This window comes from Centroberyx gerrardi, chromosome 23 (genome assembly GCF_048128805.1).
Source record: "Centroberyx gerrardi isolate f3 chromosome 23, fCenGer3.hap1.cur.20231027, whole genome shotgun sequence".
In the NCBI taxonomy this organism is placed as follows: domain Eukaryota; kingdom Metazoa; phylum Chordata; class Actinopteri; order Beryciformes; family Berycidae; genus Centroberyx; species Centroberyx gerrardi.
Window position 1 is genome coordinate 6,472,301 of NC_136019.1, and position 12,694 is coordinate 6,484,994.

The window sequence follows — 12,694 nt, forward strand, 5'->3', positions numbered from 1 at the left end:
GTTACTGATTCTGATTGTGATTGTTCCTCAATGCTTACAACTAATTTCTTGGTTTACATCTTACTCTGTATAGCTATCTTATAGTATGCTGTTCGACTGCCTGCTAAATATTCACCTCCGCTCTCTCCAGTTGCAGCCATGCTGTATGCCATGTTGCCTGAATGCACATGTGATAGGGTGATGAATGCTTTTTGCAGTTCGTGGTAATGTTGGCTAACCATGTGGGAGTGATAATTATTTGCCAAATTGGTCACAAGATTCTTTATGGTAGCAACAGGTGGAGTGCCTGGTGACACCGTTTGTTTTGTAATTTTGTTAGGTGTCAGGCTTTGGGAAGATCACACATGAGCCTGAGGTTTTCTCTTTTCAAAAGTAACTGACTATTCTGCATTTATGTCAGAGGGTAATGTTTCTCTTTTGGGGAGTGGTGAGGAAGTATAATTCAAGATTTTTGCAAGACACTGAGGCAATAGTAATTTTTTGGGGAATCGGTATTGCCTTTCTAACCTTACACTGGGAGTTTTGTTTTCATCCATGGGATGAGATTGAACACCTTGTCTGTTGTGCGGCAGAGAATGGAGCTCGTTTCAGGTTTAGTGCAGGGTGCGGTGGAGACTGGCGTGCGGCCAATCTGCTAGCTGCCTGTTGAAGGTGTTGATGTCACTGTAGGAATGGTCTGGCAGGTGGGTGTGTTTGGCCTGATGGGCCAACACCTAATGTGGTTACACTGTTGGCAATTCTCTCATCTCCCACAGATGAACCTGTTAAAAGTGCATCAGATCTCCCTTTAGTGTTTAGAGCTAGAGCGTCTGCTTTGACACGATGTATGAGCTGCGCTATGTCAGAATCCAGTCATGAGAATGAAGCTGATTTATGGCAATCTGACCTGAATCTCTGCCTAAAAAACTCCTGCCTGTGTCCCAGACTGATAGAGTTGTTTGATAGTGTTACGTCAGCTAGTAATGTGAAAGGCTCTGGTCAAGGTTATTTTCTTCAGAATGACCTTTTGGTATGGGAAATCGGTGCCCCATGGGGAAAGTTTAGTGGGGGACCCTATCATTCAAAATGTTGTGTCACTTCTTTTGGCTGTTTAAAATGGGATGTTTCTGCTTACCTAAAAAAACAAAAACATGCCACACATGCCAGTTGACTGGGAAGCCTAATCAGTTAATAAAACCTGCTCCTCTATATCTGAATCCTGCAGTTGGTCGGCTCTTTAAGCATTTGATCATCAATTGTGTTTCTCATTCTAAGTCTGGTAGTAACTATCTGCTCACTGTAATGTGCCAGACAACCAGGTATCCTGTTGCTTAATCACTTTGTGCAATTACAGACAAGAGCATTGTGAAGGCTAACTCAGTTCACCTCTGTGTTTTGGATACCCAAGGTCATTCAGAGTGACCAAGGTTCAAATTTTACCTCTCAAGTGTTTGCGCAGGTCCTGCAACAGCTCTGTATTAAGTAGAACCAAGCTCCAGCATATCATGCAAGTCAAAGTGTATTGGAACGCTTTCTTTAGACCTTGAGGTCACTGTTATGAGCTTATTGTACAGAGTTAGACCATGATTGGAAAGGCTACTCTTGGCAGCTAGAAAGCACTGAGTGTAGTCCTAACAATCTGGTATTTGGGCATACTGTGCATGCTGCTTTTCATGCAGCTGGGGAGATGGCAAAGGAAAAGCTAGAAATCTCAAATAAAGAGATGATTGCCCAAGATGATCGTAGTTCAGCCCAGATGATCAATTCTTGCTGGTTTGCCTTGTCAAGTTAAATTTACTGACCAAATTCTAGCAAGTGCAAGCATGACTCAGTTTTAGTAATCACCAGGTGCATGGTCTGAAAAAGTTATAGTAGAGGATAAGAGTGTTTTTTCTATTGCATTGGCAGCAGGTATGAAGCCTGGTATGTCCGTTCTTATTCATACATGCTGTCAATGCAATAGAAAAAACACTCTTATCCTCTATTGTAACTTAATAAGGACATTGTGCTGGTATGTTCCTCTACAATAGGTTATATTTACTGGCCCTTTTAATGTGGTGCAGCAAATGTCTGAACACAATTATTTAATCATGACTCGTAATTGCAGAACGTGCACCGAACTCTGCCACGTTAATCAGTTGAAACCACACTATGCTTGTTCGTCTGCGCCTTCTGAATCAAAGACAAAAGAGTCCCACAGGGTGTTAGACCTGTTTACTTGACACTGACAGTGTACTCCTCTCCTATTCGAGCAGTGGCAATGCATGAGGAGGGCGGGGTTACACCATCATCAGAAAAAAAACAAAACGAAAAAACGAAACAAAAACAGCTTTGTAGCTCACAGGCAATATGGGGGAATATGGATGACTAAGCGTGAGGAAGTAGTCTTATCAAGAGACATCCATCATTTTCTGATACGTCCTTCCATATCTTATTGAGCATGACATTGATGTGGGGCTTGCTGAGCCCATTGGGAAGCGGCCCTACCATGTTTCAGCTGAGAAACATAAACATCTAGCTGCAGAAGTTGGGTACAAGTTGGACAACAATATTACCAACCCCTCCTGCTGTAGGTGGGCTTCACCGCATTTGCTAGTTAAGAAGCCACATACCACGTTTAGACCCTGAGTTACCTTTGATTGATATTATGAAACCAGATTCTTTTCCACTTCCTTGTATGGAGTATTGTGTGGATCAAGTAGAAAAATTTGTTGTGCAAATTTGATCTTTTGAGGGGAGGGACCGGCCCCTTTGTCTCTAAGAACAAGGGCAAATTGTTCTTCAGGCCTGGAACATGGTCAAACCTGGTGACGCTCCAAAAGGTTTTTTTTGTTGTTTCCTTTTCATACTTTTTATTACAATGCTTACTTAATTGATACTACAAAACAGATTCAATATGGCTTCATTGTTAATTGGTTTGGGTTGGACGATGATTAACTTATATACACTTTTGTAAATTGCATGGTTTTTCCAGGAATATCACTGACTGATACTGGGATAGTAAGTGGTATGAAAAGGAATTCTTTGTGGGTGAATAAATGAACGATGTTTTGTGTGTGGCATCGGGAGATTGCGTTGAACAATAATTTTAATAAAGAATGAACTAAGGGAAATAAAGGATTAGAGTTTATTTTCTTGAACCCACTAAGCAGGGCCAGCCCTGAATCGATTAATCGTTCCAGCACATTATAATTTTGATTTTTTTAATGTAAGCAGTGATATATAGTATATGTTAATACTGAAACACTGTATTTTTGCTTTTAACTACTCACCTGCTGCAGGCTGGAGGTAATTGGAGCGCTGGAGGCATGTCTTGACCTGCAAGTGTAGTCAAAAATGCATACTGTATTTAAACTAGGGATAGGGCTCAGGATAGCAGCTGCGTTGAAGTAAATGGCTGTGTATCTGATCTGACCCTTTCGAAACAAACGGACTGAAACGCAACCAGTATAGTTAAGCTACAGCAGTGCAGCGCTCATCAAATGAGCAGGATGCTTACTTTTATATATGCTTATTTTTGCTTAAATTCCTTTATTTTAGCAGCTGCATAAACACAACAAGATATACTTATCTCCTTAGTGTGCATATCTTATAGCCTATGCCTGTAAAACAAGTTTGCTTGTTAATCAAGTGTCAGGTCTGTATGCCACAGTGAAAACTATATTTTGGTGCCAAACTACACATTTGCAGACCTCTTGCTACACTTTCTGATCATGTGAGGGTGGCATCTCTGAAGTTGAAGGACCGGAAATACCTGCTGAACTCTCTGAGAAATGAGAGTGTGGGAGGGGCTAAATGCTGATCAGGCATGTGGCCAATCCTATTTCAGGAAGTGTCTGTCTTGTACATATTTATACAACTGCCAGCTACACATCTACTGAGGAGTCTCAGTCTGTCGACCTCGCAGGTAAGATATTATTGATAACAGATAGGCCTAACCACTGTAGTAAAGTATACATTGCGATATCAGTAATTTCTGTTTTAAGAAATGCAAACTGATGCCAATGCCTTAAAAGAAAATGTCATTCTCTGAATTTTACACATACTGACAAATGCCTGGTCGTCAACAATGTTACGTAAGGAAAAGGCATAGAGATAACAAAACAGTCGAAACAGGTGACATGGAATTTACAAATGTGACAAAAATAAAGGGCTAGCATAACATTTCGTGAATGTTTCACATATTGGAAAATATCTGACAGTCATTAACTTTTTAATGAGGGGAAAATGCACATTTAACCAAGCTACATGATAAATCTGTATGTTTCAAAGTGTTTGAGGAAAATGCACCAAAAATGAAAGACTTTATCCAAGGTGCAGAGCCACATTTTCACATTCTTTTTTTTTTTTTTTTTTTTGTGGTCTCATGGTTTGGAGAGGCAGGAAAGATTGGGGGAAAGACATGGGAACGAAATGTGACAAACCCACATTGTTGCAGCTACATGGCATGGGCCTCAGCCAATGGAGCCACCTCCTAATGCTCCTAATTTTAACTTGATACAACGTCAGTGAATGAAATTGCGTTGGGAACATCATATCAACTTGATAAATCAAATTTAAAAAGTTAGCTACCATTCAAATGTGGCACTCACAAAGTGTGGAGGATAAGGCTTGATCACTGGCTGAGGAGATGAGCACATTGCCACATGGCACGTGGTTCTAGTTGACACTGGATGCTTTCAGCCAAATATAGCACTTTGCTTTACAGCTTTTTGTTTAGGTTGAATACTTTCTGAAAGCATTGTACACAATGTAAAAAAAAAAAGAAAAAAAAGAATGTCACTTAAATATTGCGCATGTATGAGTAAAACAATGTTATTTTCTGGTCAGAAACATGGCCTCCGTGCTGTCTGAGGAGCAGTTCCAGTGCTGCATCTGTCTGGACAGCTTCACCGACCCCGTCTCCATCCCATGTGGACACAATTTCTGCCTGGTCTGCATCAAAAACTTCTGGGATAAGAAGGATATGGCTGAGTGTCCGCTGTGCAAAGAGACGTTCAGGATCCGCCCACAGCTCAGGATCAACCGAGTCCTCAGAGAAATCACTGGGGAATTTAAAAAGTCTGTTTCATGTTATTATTTCTATAATTTTTATGTTTTTGTATTTTTAATCTGAATATTTCCTTTTTAACCCTACTAATTCTTTCAAATGCTGACTGCAAACCAAATCTAACCAAATACCACTTGAAGCACGATGATTTGAACTGCATTTTATTTAAGTTTGGCTTGAATTAATCTGAAATAATTTTGATCAAAAGGTCTCTGAAGGGCAAGCCGCAAAAACATACCGGGGCCAGTGAAGTTCCCTGTGACATCTGCCGTGGGAACAAGCTAACAGCAGTCAAGTCGTGCCTGGTTTGCCAGGCGTCTTACTGTGAAACCCACCTGATACCTCATCAGAGGGAGACGGCCCTAAAGGGACACAGGGTGACGGATCCGGCCACCTTCACCACCCGAAACCTCTGCAGAAAGCACAACAAGCCCCTGGAGATGTTCTGCAAGAAAGACCAGACTCCGTTGTGTGTGAAATGCACAGAGACGGATCACAAGGACCACAAGACTGTCCCTATGGACAAAGAGAGCAAGAGGATCAAGGTGAGGAAGAGAGGTTTACCTGATTTAATATGATCTTATCCTGCACCCTAAACTGAGCTCTCTTTATTTATTTTATCTTATTTCGGTATACTGTTAAGTATATTCTGCCTGCTTGCCTGCCAGATGATTTAGGACCATAATAGGAATAAGTCAAGTGATTTTATTGTGTCATCTTGATAGTTATAATGCTATATGCTTGTTGATGTATGGGGTTTTAATTTAGAAATAAAGTCAACCAGCCAATCAGTCAATCTATGTATCATTTCCCCGATTAAGCCAACCGAGCTGAATGCAATTCCTGTGTTTGACCTCCACAGTCCCAGCTGAAGAAGACAGAGACAGAGTTTCAACAGATGATCCAGGCCAGACTGAGAAAGATGAAAGAGATCAAATACACAGTGGAGCTGAGCAAAGTACGTTTTGCATTGTCGTATTTATCATTTATAAACAGGGACATTGATGTGCCCAGAAATAGTTGTGAAGAGTAAAGATACTAAACAAAAGTTGATGTTAGGGCTCCTACTTATGATTTCACTAATCATTAATAATTCATAATTGATCATTGTGACAGGAGCTCTGGATTCAAGGCCATAACATGCTGTCAGTCATGTAATTAACTTGATTATTTTGAGAATGAAAAGTGTCATATGTAACTTTCTCAGGTGAGGGCTACCAGTTTTTTTACATTCCAATATTTTTTGTTAATTATGGATTGATTCATTTCAATTTATTTTGTCAGAAAAGCGCTGAGAGAGAGATACAGGCCAGCGTTCAGGTCTTAAGCATGTTGGTAAGCGCTATTGAGAGAAGCCAGTCTGGGCTTCTTGAGGAGATCGAAGAGAAGCAGAAAGCAGCTGAGAGGAGAGCTGAGGGGCTCCTCAACCAGCTGGGCCAGGAAATCAGTGAACTCCAGAGGAGAAGCGGTGAGCTGAAGCACCTGGAGCACACCGAGAACCATCTCCACCTCCTACAGGTTAGACACCACAAAGTCTAACACACACAAAGTTGCCAATGCCAATTTATTGTGTCAACATTTCAGTTTACCAATCTTTCTCAAGACACGTTTTCCCAGTGTTGGGAAAACACGGATTGATCAGGATCAACCTAGGCTGAGGATTGAAATATTATCGATCAAGAAAGCAGGAAAGCAGAACCTGGCAAGCCAGTCCCATGAATTGTGGCATTCAAATGGTCACATGGGAAACAAGTGAAAACAAAAATGAGTTATTTATTTTAATACGCAAGATTTAATGTTCCAGCATTCATATAGAAGCCCAGTTCAGATGTCAAAAGAATGATGTACTGACCCACAAACAGTGACTGTAGAGGACATCAGGTACAACGTCATAAATCTACAAGAACAGGCAGGGACATTCGCTATAGCCACCTAATCTAATCTAAACACGGCCACAACAACGCAACCTAGTTGGTTTCAATGCTTGTCGGTGAATTTGACGAATGCCAAATGTCCCATATGAACGCCGCCTAAGCCTTTCCGCCCCTCTTGCAACTGCCCTGCAATCCATAAAGTGTTAGAATTAAACTCAAATGCATTCATGAGCAATGTGTGCCATCTTCTTCCCTGTTTTAGAGCTTCCCTTCTCTCAATACGCCCCCATCCACCAAGGACTGGTCTGAGGTCCATGTCTATGCAAACATTTGCACAGGCACAGTGAGAAGAGCCGTCTCTAAGCTGGTGGACGTCTGCCAAGAACTTGAGAAGAAATTGTCTGTAGAAGGTCAGTATCTTCTGTTGTGCTGTTGTTGTAATGCCTGTGCAGGATTAGTAGCTATTTGTGTTGATGAAAGGACGTCACAATGTCACAATTAAGTCACATGACTCATTTCCATTGTGGTCCTGAAATCACTTGTCATGCAAGAGGGTAGAAAATGCTTATTGCTACACTCAACAGAACATATTTAACAATACGCACAGACCTGAAAAATACATTATTCACCATGATATATAAAACAGCCGTAAAGGGTCATTTTTACAAATGTTCCTGAAGGACTGTAATAAGAATAGGAATTTCATTAGCTAGTTGTTCCATGAAACAAGCAAAGATGGACAAGTAAAGTGACAAAAACATTTCTTCTGCCCTTTTGCAGAAGTGAACAGGAGTAATCAATATGCAGGTATGTGTGTGAGTGTATCAACATGCCTCCATAGTTTAATTCAGTCAGCTCAATTAAATCGATCATTGTCCCTAATCATTACCTTCTCATTCACTCCTACTGTCCCTCTGTCTCTCCAGTGGATGTGACTCTGGATCCTGTGACCGCTGCAGCCTGGCTGGTTCTGTCACGAGACGGAAAGCAGGTATGGCAGACGATGAAACTATCGGTTTTTCAAGATAGTGTTGTGTGGTGAAATGGAACACAACACTTTTACTGAAGGTCAATGGTCATCAAACTTCACTCCTCGATGCCTGGGTGCTATGAAACTTCGTCATGGTGTGGTAAAGGTTTTGTAGAAATCAACTCTGTTCTTTATTCAACAGTATATAATTCGTAAAACAAAGTATAAGTTGTATTATTGTGAAAATTTAACTTTAAAGAGTAACTAAACCCCATACCCAAATCTGTGGTGGAGCCTGACACCTAATGGTGAAAGGTAGGGTGCTGAATTGGCCATCTGTCTGATCTTTGGTGCCAGGTGATGTTACCTTCTATAGAATACAACAAGTGGTGACATCACCTGGAAGCAATCAGCCAATAGCAGATGATCAGTTCAGTACCCTACTTTTCATTTTTCCTTCTAACATAATATTAAACTGACCCCCGCACCACCATAAAAGTCAGTCAGTCAGTCAGTCAGTCAGTCAGTCTGTCGCTACGTGAGATGATGCACTTCGTCAGACGGCCTCTAGAGTGTTTCCCATACAAAGGCACAAAATCAAAAGTTGGTCAATGTATAGAAATTGATCTAAATTGATCTCTAATGCGCCTGATGTGCGCATCACGGCATGTTTGTCATTTGGAGATGCACAGACAGCAGACCAGCAGCATTGTACTCTCAACTTCCTGTTGCCAGCTATGGCCTTCACTAAATCGCTCCACAACCTGCCCAAAATGTTTCATTTGTTACATTACGTATCTAGTGCTAGTAACCATTACGATTTTGTTGTTTTTGTTGGATTGGTTTGTCGCAAAAAGAAACTTGCCACAGGAAGTTGTATGCACCGGTTTAGCTGTTACCGTGACGACGTGAAAAGGTCCTATTATTATAACTCGCCTGTGTTAGTAACGGGATTTGTAAACAGTAACTTGATGACTCGTCTTCTGCCGCCCTACAAACTTTACCGGTAGGTAACGTTACTATCTTGTGGTATTTAAGTAGCCCTAACGCTAGTGGAATTAGGTAATTTAACCAATAACCGTGTCGCAATGCTTGCATAGAATTGAATTGAATTGAATTTACCACATGTGCCATGGGTCTGTACAGGATCTGTACTTAGTCAAGCATCTTTTTCTTGCTGGGTCATTGTATATTTAGACATTTGCGCACATCCTATTCTCCGATGTACCTCCATGATGCCGTGGTTGCTACGAGATTTGACACAACTGCCATGCCATATGCCATCGCTACAAATGCAAAATGGGGCTGTTCTGAATCTGTACGTTTGCTCAGACACATAAAGTCAGACCTCAAAAGTGCTACAAGATTGTGAGGGTGGACAGGTGATAACGATAATGAAGATGATTATAACAGTGATAATTATGTCCGTGATGAATAGCTGCTGTTGATGTTGTTGACGATGATGATGATGATGATAATCCACAGGTGAAGCTCAGCACCCAGCGGAACCCAGTCCCGCTTCCTGACGACCCCCGGAGGTTTGACTCCTGTGTCTCCATTCTGGGGAAACAAGGTTTCACCGCTGGAAGACGCTACTGGGTGGTACAGGTACACTTAAATCAAACTCTTCAAGTTTGTTTAATTGTGACCAGCAGTTTTACGTTCGTTTCAATACAGCAGTTTATATGAACTGAATGTTTACTCCTTTAGTTCGGTTCGTTTGGGAAGGTGAGAACAATGGCATTCGAACTAAGGTGTGAACCAAATAACCACAAGAAGACCACCTCAAAATAGGGTAGTCGGCCCTCTTCCAAGCAAACTGCGGTGTGGTTTATTAGGAGTGAGAACATAGTCCGAACCAATTACATGAAACAACCACAAAACCCAAAGTTGGATATAAGGATGCTCAGCTATTTCTTCATGTGTTCTTAATGTTGTGAACACCAGGGAAGGTAAATTATGGCAAAGAGTACAGACAAGTCCATCATGCTTAGCTAAAGTTACAGGGAATCAGATTTGATTCCCACCTGCCAACAAAATCTCTAACCTGGCAAGACGACAGGTTGCCCAAACTGTCCTATAAATGAGCTACTTTGAGTCCATGTGACTTTTGTTTACAAGCCCTGATTTGCTTATAATTGTGAAGTGTGAACCTAAATGAACCAAATACAAAAATGCAACAAAGTCAACTTTTCCACTGTGGTTCGAACCAAAGAAAGCAAACTGTAATTGTGATTGCACCCTTAGACTGGAGCTCTTTCTCTGCAGTTACCAAATTGGATTACATGCTTGCCTATCTAATTCTGTATCGTGTACATTGTGTTTCAGGTTGGGGATAAAACAGACTGGGACCTGGGAGTGGCCAGGGAGTCCATCAACAGGAAGGGGAGCATCACGGTGCGGCCGGACAGCGGTTACTGGGCGATCTGCCGGCGGAAAGGCAGCAGCCTCAGCGCCTGCGCCGGCCCCTCCGTCTCCCTCCACCTTAGGGACAACCCCCAGAAGGTGGGCGTGTTCCTGGACTACGAGGAGGGGGTGGTCTCTTTCTACGACGAGGAAGCAAAGACTCATATTTATACTTACAGTGGGTGTGTCTTCACCGAGGCCCTCTACCCGTACTTGAACCCCTGTCTCCATGACAACGGGAAGAACACCGCCCCATTGGTTATCTGTCCTGTTGAAGAAGGGGTGGTGGGAGAGTTGGCAGAGCTTGAACAGGGCGTACAGGGCGCACTCCTTTAAGGGCAAATGGAAAGAGACATTCAAAGTCCATGTACATTTCTTAACTCTTGAGTTAAGCTCTTGAGATAAGAGATCATAAGAATGTTTTGCCAGTATTCTTTAGATATACTGATGTTGTTGTTTTATTGGGGTGCACATATCAATTAGGCTTCTTACAATTCTTATAAATTAAGTTATAGGCCAAGTTCTTAAAGGAACAGTTCACCCAAAAATGAAAATTCACTCACCCCCATGCCGGTTGAAACTCTGCTGAATTTGTTAGTCCATAAAACAATCCCGGAGCTTCCAAGCACAACTTGGTAGCAGCGTTCTCCAAAAAAACTGAAGTCGTTAGGGGCCGATCTTTAGAGTTCTGTATCCATAAAATGACTCCATACAGCTCTTGCAGCATAATCCAAGTCTCCTGAAGCCAACTATCACACAGTGAGTGAAAAAGACCGATATTGATGCCATTATTTAGAGCAAATCTTCACTACAGCCAGTGGATTTTGAAAAACGGTTGCGAGTGTACAGTCGTGAATCTCCTCCATCTCTTACAGAATCCAATACTGTAATACAGTAAAATTTATGTAGTTTACAGTTAAAAAAAAAAATCACCACAAGTCAAGCTGTCCACTTGAATTTTGTATGTTAGGTTTTGAACTTAAATTTCCCAGTTTCAAAAAGAGTATGTAAACATTTGTAAAATGGGCTGTAGATATATATACAGTTTTGCTGGTGGCTGAGTTTGAATACGAAATGAATTGGAAATTGTGGTCATTGAATGCATTTTGTGTCAAAGCAATGAAAAATCCTTCACAGTTTGGTCCACAAAGCGTGCTATTGTGCTAACTGTGTGAAGAGTTTTGGAAAAGTGAACTCACTATTGAGAAATGCTTGTAACCAATTGTAGTAACCAACATACAATACAAATAAGAGCAACAGTCAGTGTAAGAATATGAACAAACTTTATTTGTAATGCCCCTTTACAAATTGCACCTTCACACTTTTGTGAATCTTTGTTTCACGTGACCTTGTTTTCTCTTCTTCAGTTGAAGGAAAGTGTCTTTGTAAACTATATTTCTCCAAGATTAACTTGGCTTTTTGCAAAACAGGTTTTAAATTGTTTGCATGGTTTGGCTAATCAAGGATTACCTGATTAAAAATGAAAGTATCACCAAAATACAGCTGTCCTTCAGGGCTTCTCAATGGAGAATTAGCCAGTGTGCTAAAAAAAATATATATATATATAGATATAGAATATAGAAAAATATAGTTATAGAGTGGCTACAGACAAGATAAATAACTTTTAACCCGATGAATTAACTATTTCATATTTAGAAATATTTAAGTGTTTGTGTTAGATTCCTTGTCTAAAATGTCAAGTGTTTGTAACATTTTTCAAAACATTTATCCACTTTCTTTTTCATCAGCTCAAATACACAAGCTGTCCTCAATGAAATATTCCATTGTGTTCATGAATCACATGAGATCATATTCTCAAAGTAAAGCCAGATTTCCCTGACACAATCATGGGACCAAATCACATTTTGGGTACTTTTTTCAATGCAATGTATATTCCTTAGCTGATCTGCATTTTTATTCTTTAACTTTTCTGTTTGCTTTGTTAGAATAAAGGGTTTGGAAACTGGCTTTCGACTGACCTACTTTTGATTACCCATTTCAGCATTCCTCAGGTGTTGTTGTTTCCTGGTACTCCACCGTGAAGCCACACGTGACTTTGTTGTTTTTGGCAGAGAGCTTTCCTTTGTGTTTACTGCAAGAGAATAAGGAAGACACTCCTTTAGACCTGGACTGTGATCAACACTGGTGACAACAGATTCATTTTGGGTCCATTGTTCTCTTTCAATTATCTTTATTTGAGCAGTTAGACAAAAAGTTACAAAAATGATATAATGCTCTTTTATAATAGATAAACATGAAGGTACATTGGAAATACATTTTAAAGATATGCATGTATATATGAAAAAGGAATTAAACAAAAAAGTAAAAAAAAAAAAAAGACAAACAATAAAGAAATAACTAAAACACATAGAACACTGGGATGGTGATAGGACAACCCCCCCTTTATCCGCCCAC

The 12,694-nt window shown here is 40.6% G+C and overlaps 1 protein-coding gene across 1 annotated transcript; it reads left to right on the plus strand.

Moving 5' to 3' along the window:
* Positions 1-4,813: 4,813 nt before the first annotated feature.
* On the plus strand, positions 4,814-10,761 carry LOC139911266 (E3 ubiquitin-protein ligase TRIM39-like). The gene is made up of 9 exons (XM_071898772.2): positions 4,814-5,040; positions 5,238-5,574; positions 5,892-5,987; positions 6,314-6,547; positions 7,166-7,313; positions 7,684-7,710; positions 7,830-7,894; positions 9,359-9,481; positions 10,202-10,761. The coding sequence occupies exons 1-9, from the start codon at positions 4,814-4,816 to the stop codon at positions 10,613-10,615; spliced, it is 1,671 nt and encodes a 556-aa protein (XP_071754873.2). The 3' UTR covers positions 10,616-10,761.
* Positions 10,762-12,694: the final 1,933 nt, after the last annotated feature.

What these genes read in the sequence shown, in the direction of transcription:
- LOC139911266 (XM_071898772.2), top strand. Translation starts at nt 4,814, where the DNA reads ATGGCCTCCGTGCTGTCTGAGGAGCAGTTCCAGTGCTGCATCTGTCTG. An exon ending in AAGAGAGCAAGAGGATCAAG is followed by an intron (nt 5,575 to 5,891) that starts GTGAGGAAGAGA and finishes TGACCTCCACAG; the next exon opens with TCCCAGCTGAAGAAGACAGA. An exon ending in ACCATCTCCACCTCCTACAG is followed by an intron (nt 6,548 to 7,165) that starts GTTAGACACCAC and finishes TCCCTGTTTTAG; the next exon opens with AGCTTCCCTTCTCTCAATAC.